The 14,661-nt window shown below is 41.0% G+C and overlaps 1 protein-coding gene across 1 annotated transcript in view; it reads right to left on the bottom strand.

Annotated features, from left to right (window-relative positions):
- The window catches only part of LOC125238346 (coatomer subunit alpha), a 36,635-nt gene that overhangs the window by 10,826 nt on the left and 11,148 nt on the right, over window positions 1-14,661 (bottom strand). The window contains 10 exon segments of the mRNA XM_048145645.1: window positions 1,191-1,323; window positions 2,428-2,536; window positions 5,881-6,010; window positions 6,552-6,733; window positions 8,255-8,452; window positions 9,865-10,031; window positions 10,871-10,974; window positions 12,356-12,493; window positions 13,412-13,508; window positions 14,050-14,173. Of these exon segments, the coding sequence (XP_048001602.1) occupies window positions 1,191-1,323; window positions 2,428-2,536; window positions 5,881-6,010; window positions 6,552-6,733; window positions 8,255-8,452; window positions 9,865-10,031; window positions 10,871-10,974; window positions 12,356-12,493; window positions 13,412-13,508; window positions 14,050-14,173 (1,382 nt within the window).

Here is a 14,661-nt window from a genome sequence, read left to right as displayed (position 1 = left end):
AGTGGACTTGGAAAAGGCGTATGGTAGAGTGATGAGGAATGAATTGTGGTCGGTAGTGTCCATGTATGGAGTGGGCAGTCAACTGGTTCAAGCACTGAAATCTCTTTATAAGGATTCCAGTGCTTGCGTGAGAATAAACGGAACATACACTGAGTGGTTTAGCATCGAAAAGGGTGTTAGACAGGGATGTGTAGCGTCGCCGTGGCTGTTTAATTTATTCATGGATAGCTGTTTGCAAGATCTGAAAGATTATGATTGTGGGTTGAGAATGGAAGGGTTACTGGTCAAATGTCTCCTATATGCCGATGACCTAGTATTACTTGCGTCGTCGGCCGAGGAGTTACAAATGATGGTAACAAGAGTGCATGCATCCTTCGAGAGGAAAGGAATGAGAATGAATGTCAGTAAGACGAAAGTAATGGTATTTGAAAGAGATGAGATTATGACAGATTGCAAAAATGAGATCGATAATGAAAGTTTGGAACAAGTGAAAGAGTTTGTGTATTTGGGAACATTGTTTACAAGGGACGGTAAACATGGAAAAGATATTGAAAGGAGAGTAAATGCTGGGAATAGAGTGAATGGAGCACTAAACGCTTTTATGGGCAGCCAGAAAGTGTCGCAAAAAGCACGCCTGGCGGTGCATAGAGGAGTTTTAGTGCCTACACTTATGTATGGTAGTGAAAGTTGGGTGTGGGAGAAAAGACATCAAAGTCAAGTGAATGTAGTGGAAATGAGAGCGTTAAGAAGCATGGTTGGTGTGAAGTTGAGTGATAGGATCAGAAATAGCGTGATAAGAGGAAGTGTGGAGTGGATGTAGATGTGGTGACAAAGATTGAGATGGGTATGTTAAGGTGGTTCGGGCATGTAGAGAGGATGGATGAGAGGAGAGTAACGAAGAAAGTATATGAAAAAAGAGTGGTAGGGTCAGTTGGAAGTGGAAGACCTAGGCGAACTTTTCTTGTTCAAATCGGGGAAATATTGCAAAAAGGCCAGGTCAGAAGTACTCGAAACCGACGACCGTGTATGAGAAACGTTATGAAAGTGTGTGAAGCGAAAGTGATTTGTCAGGATCGTAGTAAATGGAAATCCGTGATCTCTGCCCACCCCTCTGGGAAACAGGCGTGATTGTATGTATGTATGTATGTATGTATGTAAAGAGTAATCAAGACTCTAAAATCTAATTTTACCTGAAAGCGATCTCGAACTGTCCAGTAGCGACGTGATCATGTGCGGTCTTGAGTTTAGCGGACAGCGCGACACTCGAGCCGCGGGTTGGGGCCACGAAGTACGCTGGCGTGTCGTCACCACCGTCGATATCCGCTAAAGAAATAAAAATAATTATTAATAAGTGACAAGTGGAAAGAGGAACAAGAGAGAGAGTTATTCGTCTAGTTTCAGTGGTAGTCAAAGTACGGCCTACGGACTCAATCCGGCCGGCGAAATGATGTTATCCGGCCCTTCAAAATAGTGATATGGCCAGCGCTATAGTAAGAATGCATTTTTTGGTATAAATCTGGACCTGTGAAACCCCTTCAAACGGGTGGCCCCCAATAGGGATGACGACTACATAAAAAAAAATTAATTCTGTTTAATAGATCAGTCCGTCAGTTAGATCGTCCAAAAATAGTAAACACGTATTTTTCACTTTTTCTAATTAATAAAAAAATACAAAGATATAGAGTATCAAAGTTCCGGAGTGAGGGCTTGTGACGTCACTTCTAAGTAAAAATTGTACCTCGGCGTGACGTCGCACGAAACTTCAGCGCACTGTACCGTCCTCATTTTTCGTTTATGAGAAAAAAGAAAAAAAATATGTGTCCAAATTTTTTTGATAATCTATCTGACGGACTAATTAGATTTTTTAGTCGTCTCGCCCATTCCATACTAAGGGTCGGTTGCTCCAAACCGCCTGTCACCGTTAAAACGTACGTTAAATTTTATTGTATGGGAAGTTCCATAGACTGCAGCGTGACGATGATGTGTCTGTCAAATATGGTTGATTCAACTGGCCCTAATTCAAATGTCTAAAAATTACACAAGGTTGGTCTTTTCGAAATTACTTATTTTTCAATGGTTTTCATACTGAAATAAGCCCTTTTGAAAAAACACTCCTGACAGTCCTGACTGGATGAGAAATCGGACCTGGGTGAAATATAACTAATAAAATAGCCCTAATATTTGTTTAGGACTATTCTATTACCTACTTATATCTTTCCCATGGCGGGAAATAAAAAATAATGTAAATAAATAACCACAAAATTAAAATTAAAAAAAAAACCCCCGACATAGTGAACCGATTTTCATGAAACATGGCTAATAACACTGCCGACTAACGTCAGGAGCTACGATGCCACAGACAGACAGACACGTCAAACTTATAACACCCCGTCGTTTTTGCGTCGGGGGTTAAAAAAAGGTTATTACCAGAAACAGGAGCCAGCTCTTCAGGCAGATCTAGGTCTTCATCACCCACGTCCCATCCACCGTCGTCACATGCGTCTTCCATTGGTTGTTCTTCCCCATCTCCAGCCTCCTATAAACATTGAAGTATAATATTAACATATACATTTTATGGAAAAGGTAAAACAATAATAAACTTCAACAAGATATTTTACACATATAATATACTGTTATACTGTACCCTATGCGAATGTTGATATATAAAAGGTACAGAAACTTCTTATCAAAGCTACAACGTAATTTAAAAAATCAATACGAGAGATCGCAACTTGATAAAAACAAAAATAATCCCAAAGGTCTATGGAAAGCTATTAAAAACATTGCAGAGTACCCAAGGACTCAGTCCAAAGCTATGGAATTAACTAACATAAAAGCAACGCCGGGTGAGTCTTTGGATGTCTGTAATGAATACTTTGCAAATATAGGTAAAAATCTGGCCAATGATTTACTACAGCACATGAACAAAACAGAATCGGCACTTCTATCTAGTTTGCGTGTAATGCCCTCAGGTTCACACACATTTTTCTTGCATCCCACAGATGAACAAGAGGTATGTAAACTGATAAATCTCTTGCACAATGATAGCGCGCCTGGCTACGACAACTTAAGGCCTGCGTTGATAAAAGCAATTAAACCTTTTATACTCAAACCTCTAACCTTTATATTTAATCTAAGTCTTGTGACCGGAATATTTCCGGGCATATGGAAAAGGGCGGTGGTAATTCCTTTGCACAAAAATGGCCCTAAAAATCTACCTGAAAACTTCCGGCCAATATCCCTCTTACCGATTTTTTCTAAGCTGTTGGAAAAAATTGTCAACCGTCGCCTAATTAACTATCTAGACCGTTTCTCTCTTCTGTCGAACTTCCAGTTTGGCTTTCGACGTGGAAAATCGACAGAGGGAGCTGTAGATCTTTTAACCAGGAAAGGTACTGAAGCTCTAGACAAGGGTCAGAAGTGTGTCGGCGTTTTTCTTGACCTAGCTAAAGCGTTCGATACCGTGTCGGTACCGATACTATTGAGGAAGCTGGAGCACTATGGTATTCGGGGGCTACCGCTTCAATGGTTCTGTAGTTATCTTGCAGACAGGTATCAGAATGTTCGGGTCGGTGACTGCTCTAGTAAAAGGTTGCCAACGGTCTTTGGAGTGCCCCAAGGAAGTGTCTTGGGCCCAACACTATTTATCATTTATATCAACGATATTTTCTCTGTTAGTGCTCCTATAGATAAATTAATTTGTTACGCTGATGACACAGCTGCTATATTTTGCGGCAATTCGTGGGCTGATACCATGCGCAAAGCTGGAGAGGGTATGAATGCAATAAAGATTTGGCTAGATAATAATTTACTATCCCTAAATACTCAAAAATCTAAATTTATCTGCTTCCACAAAACTAAGGCCTCTGAACCCATTCAAGAAATGATACTCCGCATTAATTGCTCAAGTAACTCGAATTCCACAAAATCAACTGAATCAATTAGCCGTGCAGAGTCTGTCCGTTACCTGGGCGTGGACATCGACCAACACTTCTCATTTAAGGCGCATGCAGCATCTCTATCCCAACGAGTCAGGAAGCTTGCGTATGTGATGAGGCTAATTCGTAATTGTGCTGACGATAGGGTTCTAAGATTAATATACATCACATTGTGTCAGTCTATACTGGGGTACTGTATATCGGTATGGGGGGGCGCAGGTACTTCGATGATGCTGAATATAGAGAGGGCACAAAGATCTGTTTTGAAAACATTATATAAAAAGCCCTTTCAATTTCCAACCGACCAACTGCTGACACAAACTAGATCTCTCTCAGTCCGTCAATTGTATATCTATAGGGTAGGGACAATAATGCATCGTAACACGATATCCTCCTCCGGCTTTGCAAAGCTCATTAATAAAAGGACTTTTCGCGTTCCACGAAATAAAACGGCAACGGCATATGCACGTCGCTTTCCTCAATTCCTCCATCCATATGTGTACAATCAAATAATAAAATGTCTTAAAACACAGAACCTAAAAGTTAAGGAATTTCAGACTGCTCTTCGAAGGTGGTTAGCTTCTCTCTCTTATAAGGAAACGGAGGAGGTATTGAAACCTTTGCAGTGAAACACACACACACACACACACACACACACACACACACACACACACACACACACACACACACACACACACACAGGCAGACGCACACGCACACGCACACACACACGCACACGCACACTCACACACGTATTTGTTTGCATGTATGTCAATTTCTGCATGTGATAGTTAAATTAGTTTACTATTCCCACTTATAGCCTCGTGGGGCCCAATGTATATTACAATGTACATAGTATTGCAATCTAATTTGAACCTTCCATGAACGGAATAAAGTAAAATTTCCATTGTTATACTGATTTTTGAAACAAACGAAAATCTTACCAATTTATTTATAGAATAAGGTTCAAATTCAAAATGGGAAAACTAACTATGGCGGGCCTTACGAGGATATATTGAACTTAAACAAGAATTGTAAATACTGTGTTGTATTATTAGCACCACCTTGTTGGTAATTCTGTCTGCTCTTACTGCCTCATCTTAGTCCTCACGACACAGGCTTGACCTAGTGTGAAGACTACTGTTAAACTAAGAAACATATTGTAATGTATGTACCCAAACCCACTTATGTAAATCTTGCTTGCTCCAATTGTCAATAAAGAAATTGTTGTTGTTGTTGTTAAGAACATTTTATTAAAGTTCTTCGACCTTTTGAACGCGTATAGTGTGCGGCGCGAAGTAATAAACCTTGTTGGGATGCACGAAGATTGACAAAGGGCTGTTGGCCGAGTTTTACCAAAGAGGATCGAGTATTATAGAGAGGTACTGTCAAAGTAAAATGTGTAATCACAGTGCATAGACTGCCATCTCTCGACACAAACTTAAAACTTTTTGTTTCATTTTTGACAATTTGGCCCATATATTGATTTAGACTAACACGATTTGCACTCATAATTTTAGAACAAAACGGGACTTAATCGCGTAAACACTTACATTTATATTAGGCCCGACGTTTCGAACATCACATTATGTTCGTGGTCACGGGTAGTGATGCAATTCCTCGCCAGTCTACCCGTGACCACGAACATAATGTGATGTTCGAAACGTCGGGCCTAATATAAATGTAAGTGTTTACGCGATTAAGTCCCGTTTTGTTCTAAAATTTGGCCCATATTGTTAGCATGATATGTGTTAAAATGTCAAATATTAATATTAGCGCCATCTAGCCGAGCGTTCCCCAAAGGTGTAACACTATCTAGGCCAACGTACCATTTTCTATATGGTACTGAGGGACGTGTTTTTCTTAGACTTTATCTGTCTATACAGAGTTACATATGTCTTTGATAAAAATTAATAAATTCAAGGACTTTTAGTTGTATTACCTTAGTTTCTTGAAGTACGTCGTCATCGTCGCCCCAAGCGCCGCCCGCTTCTAAAGGCTCGTCACCGCCGGCTCCCACGCCTGTGTCCAAGCCGCTGGCGCGAGCCGCGCTGGCCACTTCGAACAGAGATCTGTGGACAAGAAAGTATATTGAGGAGATGACGATATCCATACTAATATTATAAATAGGAAAGTGTGTGTGTCTGTTTGTTTTTCCGTCTTTCACGGCAAAACGGAGCGACGAATTGACGAGGTTTTTTTAAGTGGAGATAGTTGAAGGGATGGAGAGTGACATAGCCTACTTTTTGTCTCTTTCTAACCCCCCACTTCCCTTAAATTCGTGGTGGAAATTTGTATGGAGAATTCCAGGATTTCCAAATTTAACGCGAGCGAAGCTGCGGGCAAAAGCTAGTCGTAAATATAAATAAATAAATAAATATTGGGGACACCTTACACAGATCAACTTAGCCCCAAACTAAGCAAAGTTTGTACTATGGGTGCTAAGCGACGATATACATACTTAAATAGATGAATACATACTTATATACATAGAAAACATCCATGACAGGAACAAATATCCCCGGATTCGAACCCAGGACCGCGGCTTAGCAGGCAGGATCACTACCGACTGAGCCAGACCGGTCGTCAAAAAATGAAGTTGAAAAAACTTACTTAGAAACTGCCAAGAGAGGCCAATTAGGCTGCGAGTTGTGCACCGGAAGCGGGGGGCGGAGCACCTTCTTCTGTAGCTTCACTTCCGGTACCGGAGCGCCCGCGGCCTCCAGCTGAGCTTTCAGGGCTTCCGCGTCCTCATCCAGCTTGTGGTTGGCTGCTGTTAGGTAGGCTAGGGACAGCTGGAGATAACAGTAAGAGGTTAGAAATTTGCTTTCCTTGACTTCATCTTAAAACACGTTAAAAACTTTTTATATTAAGGGAAAAAATGGAAAAATTTACGCTTCCGGCGGGACTTGAACCCGCATCATTTGCAATCCGTGCAAGGCTCTTAACCAACGTCACCCCAAGACGTGTGTACATAAGGAAAGGCATGGAAAGATTTGCGATGCCCGGCGTGGCTTCCGTAGCTCAATTGGTTAAGAGCCTTGCACGGATTGCAAATGATGCGGGTTCAAGTCCCGCCGGAAGCGTAAATTTTTCCATTTTTTCATTTAATATAAAAATGTTTAGAATCGTTAGCAGACGTTTCTGCTTGTTAAAAATAAATTTACGTTAAAAACTTGCTAAAACAAGTAAAAATAAGGATTAACACACAAAGAACTTAAGTATCCTTTTTAGGGTTCTATACGACTGGTGATATTTGCCAGTCGCTTTTCGGTGAAGGAAAACATCGTGAGGAATCCGGACTAATTCCAATAAGGCCTAGTTACTATTCGGGTTGGAAGGTCAGATGGCAGTCGCTTTCGTAAAACTAGTGCCTACGCCAAATCTTGGAATTAGTTGTCACAGCGGACCCCAGGCTCCCATGAGCCGTGGCAAATGCCGGAATAGCGCAAGGAGGATGATGATACAACTAAGCAAATAAAGGGTAAAAGCCGAGTTATTCGGTGGCGGGAAAGTATAACATATCATCATCATCATCATCATCATTTCAGCCATTAATCGCCCACTGCTGAGCATAGGCCTCCCTTCGTGTACGCCACATATCCCGGTCCTGGGCTAATCTCATCCAGAAGTGCCCCGCAGTTTTTCGGATGTCGTCCACCCAACGAGCCAACGGATGCCAGGCGCTTCTTACATCCGATAACGGCCACCATTCGGTCAACATTTTAGTCCACCTGCCATCACTCTGCCTGGCAACATGCCCCGCCCAATTCCATTTTAGTTTGGAAATGACGTCACCCACGTCCCGCACCTTGGTGACATATGAAGTTACTTTTGTGGACATATTTTTGGATATTGTAACTGCACTATTTAGCCGCCTTAGGATCGGTTGCACCAAACCATCCGTTACGGAATTTTGGGTTCGCAAAACTTTTTGTATGGGAATTTCCATAGACTTCTGCTCTGTGACGTTAATGTGTTTGTTAATTGTGGTTGATGCAACTGGCCCTTATTATTTTATCAGCATCACCCAATAGTTCGCCTTAGAACTGCGCGGAAGTGTCTTTGCAAATCTCAGCGATTTTCATCATCTTGTGAAGTTTATCCTAACAACCAGAGAGAGAGAGAGAGAGATTCTAGGTAGTGTTGTCTCACCTGTCCTGCGTTCTTGAGCAGTCTGACTCTTTCTGTAGCATCACCAAGAAGTGCCACTTGGAACTGCGCTGAAGTGTCTTAGCAAATCTCCGCGATGTTCATCATCTAGGCCTAAACATCAAAGAAAGAGAGAAATAAGAGTCTAGATAGTGCTATCTCACCTGTCCTGCATTCTTGAGCAACCTGACTCTTTCTGCAGCATCGCCCAGAAGAAGCGCCCCTTGGAACTGCGCTGAGGTATCTTTCCTAATCTCAGCGATTTTCATCATCTTGCGAAGCTTATCCAGGTTTCCGGTGATGAGATACAGGAAGGACAGTTTGTCGAAGTTCTTTGTGCGTTGGTAGCACATTTCTACGATCTGTTGGGAGAAAAACATAAGTTTAGTTTCAAAAATAATGGAACTAAAGATAACTCGGAAAATTTTAGGGATTTACCTGAAAAGCCTGACTGAGATTCTGACTTGTAAAGCCTTTGACCCGTGGAGCGCCGTCCCGCCTAAATTATATATTAGTTATGGACACCGTGTGCCTATAGGACCCTCCACGGAGGAGTCTTTACAAATTATCTAGCCTTTTGAAAAGATTTAGACCCTATAAGTACTTGTAAGGCAAATGTATTGCCGCTGAACCTGTCCCACAAATCTTTCTCGCTCAAACTCTCTACAGTTTTAAACAGTAGGCCGTTTTATTGGAGGTCAAATTTACAGCAAATTCAAACGAGTTTTCAATATTTTTATGGGCCATTCGGTCGCGCAAAGTATCGCGCCTACATGTTTTAAATTTACCGCGTTTTGTGACGAAAACGACTTGACTGACTATCGTCAAAGAGAATCGAGTATTATAGATACTGCCAAAGAGGATCGAGTATTATAGAGAATGACTGTCAAAGTAAAATGTGTAATCACAGTGCATAGACTGCCATCTCTCGACACCGGCTTAAAACTTTTGAACCTCAGTTTTGACAACTTGGCCCATATTCTTAGCTTGATATGTTTTAAAATGTCAAGTATTAATATTAGCGCCATCTAGCCGAGCGTACCCCAAAGGTGTATCGCCATCTAGCTCACCGTACCTTTTTATGTATGGTTTTGAGATACATTTTTTTCTTAGACTTTATCGGTCTTTACAAAGTTATATAGGTCTTTGATACTGCCAAAGTAAAATGTGTAATCACAGTGCATAGACTGTTAACACTTTTAAACATCAATTTTGACAATTTGGACCATATTCTTAGCTTTATATGTGTTAATCTTTCTACTTCCATATCAGCCTCAGCGACTTTGTTCCAGAAAAAAATCTTAAGAATTACATTTTGAAGTATATTTTGCTACAGGGTCAAATTTAATGCTTTACCCGTTGGTAGCCAGTCTACAAGGCGGCCTCAGCAAGTTTGTCTCTAAAGCTACTTCAATATTGCCACAATCCAACTAAACTTATGACTTATTGGTCTTCATAAGATGATATTTACTATGATTCTCTTCAGGTGGGTACCTACATTTTGAATCATGTCCTGTATTTTTTAGCTGGACTTTTTGCATCAGTCTCAGAGAGTTTTTCCCGGCAAAATTTCTTGAGACTTTTAGTCACTTCAAAAACTAGATTTTCAACCATATCTTCCTTCATCTAAAGCCTTAGTGCGTTTTCACATTATCCGATCCGATATCGGATGTCGGACCGATATCTCATACATTACAGGCGCCATCTTGGATTTTTTCCTTTGAAATCCTTCCGACATCCGATATCGGATCGGATAGTGTGAAAACGGACTTACCTGGTGGTTGCCAGTCTGCAAGGCGGCCTCAGCTAGCTTGTCCCAAGAAGCCTTCTCGTCCAAGCTCTTGGCCGCGTCTAGAGCCACCTCAATGTTGCCGCACTGCAGGGCCAGCGACAGGCGCGTGCGCGCGTCCTTCACGAAGTGGAGGGCCACTTCCGGGTAACCTGCGAAAGGTTAAGAAATATTTTACTAATTGTATAGTAGAATACAAATTAAAGCAAGCATAGACGTCTCCAACTGATGCTATAAAGCTCAGAATTAATTTAAAAATAACAAAAAATACTGTCTTGCCAGTCGCTTTTCGGTGAAGGAAAACATCGTGAGGAAACCGGATTAATTTCAATAAGGCAGTCGCTTTTGTAAAACTAGTGCCTACGCCAAATCTTGGGATTAGTTGTCAAAGCGGATCCAGGCCCCCATGAGCCGTGGTAAATGCCAGGATAACGCAAGGAATACTCCAACGCTCTGCCAGCCACCAAGACCTTATATTAATCACATTTTCACGAAACTTCACATCCAAGGCAGTTATTTTCCGCTGTAGAATTTATTGTAAGCTTAACAGCACTGATTAATGATTTGATATCCGAAGTTGACTTTGGCCTCAAACACCTAAGCCGCTCACAAAAATTGTCAATTTTGGGACAGATCTGATATTATCGGTAGCTCTAATTTCAAAGTAGTTTAGTTAAATTTATAGACACTGGCTACCGCGAGCCGCGAGCTAGTAAGCTATAAAAAACAACAAAAGAGAAGCACTCCCGTGCAAATAAAAGAGACACGGCGATATTGATAGTTCACCGCTGGGCGAGTAACTATAAACATCGCCGTGTTTACGAGGGAGTGATTATTTTTTCATCGTTTTTATAGCCGATAGCTCATAGTTTACTAGCTCGCGGTGGGACTAGTGCCATAGTAAAGTGGAACTACAAAACCAAGGCCATAAGTTGTAGAGCTAAGTTTTTATTTTGCGTAAAAGTTATGATAAGTAGACAACAGATATTACCTTTCTCCTGCAGGTAGGCGATGATGCTCTGCCCGACGAGCTTAGCAGTGCGCACCATGTGTAGTACCTGGTCGTACTGGCGAGTCACCAGCGCTAATTTGAACCTGCGATCAAAAATATATAGTTAGCTTAGTGTGGCCAAGGCTCGGAACCGATTTATTTGTACCGGTTAAAACCGGTTTATTTCGATTTTACTCCGAACTTTCTAAACAACGCGCACGTTATGAGAACTTTATTTTAACCGAAATAAACCGGTTTATTCGACGAGCGGCGAGACGCACCGGCGCCGCGTAAATACCTACGTTCACGCCGCGACTTTTTTGTTTGGTTAGAACAGTATTACCTATCATGTTGCGGAATAAACCGGTTTATTTTGTTCTAAACCGGTTAATCGAACGAAACCTTTATGAAAGCGTTCCCCTAAAAGCCGGTTTAAAAATAGCGGTTTTTCGAGCGAAAACGAAATTAAAAGGTTTTGCCGCAAGTACATGATAACGGTTTGAAAATTTAACCGGTATCCGAGCCCTGAGTGTGGCAGAGTCTAATAATTTGAATAATAAAAAAAAACATATTCCGTGATTCTTTTGCCGAGCTACAAGTACATGCCAGCGACCGCGCGTTCGCGGCCCATTCAGTGGACCTTCCCGCAGCGCATTAGAACTCAATGCTCGCGTGCGGTACGTTTGTTAATGTAGGTAAGAATAGGGTACTTGCCTCTTAGTCAAATCAGCTTCTTTTTGAGAACTGTCAAAACGATTTGCTAATATGGAATTACTATGAAATACTGAGGAGTGACGTCACGGTCAATTCATTTACTTTATATCTTTCTCTTTGACTTGTTAAATAGAAACTATATTTAAACATAACTACTGCCCATATTTTTCTCCTAATTATGTGTTGCTTTATGTCGTGCATGGTATAAAATATTTTATTTTAACTACAGTCAAGTTCCCTATTATGAAAGGCGACATTTTGTTAATATCAAAGCAGTGAGCCTTCTGTACTTGTACTATTTATATTGTCTGTGTCGTTGTAACATGAAATTATTATTTTTTTTCGTTCAGAAATCAATGAAACAAAAATTGCCCGTATAATTCAAACTATGTGGGCTTGTTGAGTCACTTGACCTCTGGTTAAGATTGTATTATTATTATTTATTTATTATCAGAAAAAGGTACATTTAGACAGTAACACGTGTCCCACAAAACGGTTTACACAGTTTGACTGTGGGATCAGAGTCTCTTCGTCAATAACCAAAGAGGATCGAGTATTATAGAGAGTTACTGTCGAAGTAAAATGTGTAATCACAGTGCATAGACTGCCATCTCTTGACACAGGCTTAAAACTATTGAACCTCAGTTTTGACAATTTGGCCCATATTCTTAGCTTGATATGTTTTAAAATGTCAAATATTAATATTAGCGCCATCTAGCTGAGCGTACCCCAAAGGTGTAATGCCATCTAGGCCACCGTACCTTTACCAACCTGTACTCCGTCGGGTCTATGTTGAGCACCTTCGGCCTGGCCTCGCGGTCGAGACACACGACTCTGGCACCGGCTTCAGAAGCTAGCACCTTCACTGCGTAAACAGGCACGTCCAGGGTGCGAATGATGCCATAGTCACTGTAAAAAAATGCACGTAAGTATTTAATATCATTATATATTCAATAGGCTACTTGCCTCCTAGTCAAATCAGCTTCTTTTTAAGAACTGTCAAAACGAATTTGAACGACTTGCTAATATGGAATTAATATGAAATCGAATTGAGTGACGTCACGGTCAACTTAGTTACTTTATATATTTCTACCTGACTTATTAAATAAAAATTGGATTTAAAAATAACTTCTGTCCATGTTTTTCTCATAATTACCTGATGCTTTATTTCGTGCATGGTACAAAATATTTTATTTTAACTACAGTCAAGTTCCCTATTAAAAAAGCGCTGGTGGCCTAGCGGTAAGAGCGTGCGACTTTCGATCTGGAGGTCGCGGGTTCGAACCCCGGCTCGTACCGATGAGTTTTTCGGAACTTATGTGCGAAATGTCATTTGAGATTTGCCAGTCGCTTTTCGGTGAAGGAAAACATCGTGAGGAAACCGGACTAATTCCAATACGGCCTAGTTACCCTTCGGGTTGGAAGATCAGATGGCAGTCGCTTTCGTAAAATTAGTGCCTACGCCAAATCTTGGGATTGGTTGTCAAAGCGGTCCCCAGGCTCCCATGAGCCTTGGCAAATACCGGGGTAACGCAAGGAGGATGATGATATATTCAATTTTTACAAGATTTTATTCAACTTGCCCTGTTAGTATGTTAGTTTGGCACAAAACGTAGAAGCTAAATTTGACTCACTTCCCGGATTCCGTTTGAGCTGAAATTTTGCACACATATGTAAATCACGTGACAATGCAATATTATGGTATCATGGAGCTGATCTGAAGATGGAGCAGAAAGGTGGTCATCTTGTGCCAAAAATGAAATTGTACTACCTATGGTAACTGTATGCCTTCCCAATAAGTCTTATTGGAGTATATTAAACACTTACACGTCTCTGCAGGAGTATTTAATATGGTTTGCAGTAGTATATATGAACACAGGCTGCGGAGAACTGTCATCAAAAGCTCCAGACTTGACCCTGGCTCCTTTGGTAACCGAGCAGAGCTGTTCCAACTTTGTACTACTTATAGTAACCATCTCCTTGCCAAATTAGACTCATCAGAGTATATTAAACACTTACCCGTCTCTGCAGCAATATTTGATATGATTCGCAATGGTATAAATGAACACTGGCTGCGGAGTACTGTCATCGAAGGCTGACTTGACTCTGGCTCCTTCAATAACCAAACAGTGCTGTTCCACCTTTGTACTACTTATGGTAACTATATGCCTTCCCAATAAGTCTTATTGGAGTATATTAAACACTTACACGTCTCTGCAGGAGTATTTAATATGGTTTGCAGATATATGAACTTGATCAAAAGCTGGCTCCTTTCTTTTGGTAACCGAGCAGAGCTGTTCCAACTTTGTACTACTTATGGTAACCATCTCCTTGCCCAATAAGACTCATCAGAGTATATTAAACACTTACCCATCTCTGCAGCAATACTTGATATGGTTCGTAGTAGTATATATGAACACAGGCTGCGGGGTACTGTCATCAAAGGCTCCGATTTGACCCTGCACCTTCTGTCACCGAACAGAGTTGTTCCAATTTTCTGGTACAGATGGTGACGGTGTGTTTGCCCAGGAGTGCAACGAGTGACATGTCGGAGTTCCAGATAGCGTAGCGGCATTTGGAGACTTTCACCTGTAAAATTAAAACAAATGTCAGTGTCAAAATAGTTCATGTAACGTCCGTTGGCGCTAGTACACGAGCGTTTAATGTCACGCCACGCTATATCTGACCGGACTGATTCAGGTTCGGTCGCTATCAAAACGTAAAGTCCGTCTAGCCATGTTTTTATTCTTGTCATGTTTTTTATTTTTAAATTTATGCTTTTTTTGTTCCTTTTGTTTCTTCTTTTGTATGTTATGTTACCTTCCGTGATTTTTCTCACTTAATGGTCTCACCGGAAGACCAGCGCTGAAAGTCGCCAGCAATATGCTGAGGTGAAGCCATTTCGTGGCACTTTATTACTATTTTATGTCAGTGTAAAATTGTTTATTATCTGTGTGCTTTCGAATAAAAATATTCTATTCTATTCTATTCTAAAATAGCAAAATGGCGTACATATTGGCGAAGCACATTGAATGCTGAGCGTAACGATTGATTCTAGGATAGAATTCAGCAGTATA

Source organism: Leguminivora glycinivorella, chromosome 23 (genome assembly GCF_023078275.1).
Source record: "Leguminivora glycinivorella isolate SPB_JAAS2020 chromosome 23, LegGlyc_1.1, whole genome shotgun sequence".
Taxonomy (NCBI): Eukaryota; Metazoa; Arthropoda; class Insecta; order Lepidoptera; family Tortricidae; genus Leguminivora; species Leguminivora glycinivorella.
Note: the sequence above shows the minus strand (reverse complement) of the source record. Positions and strands in the feature narration are given on the sequence as shown.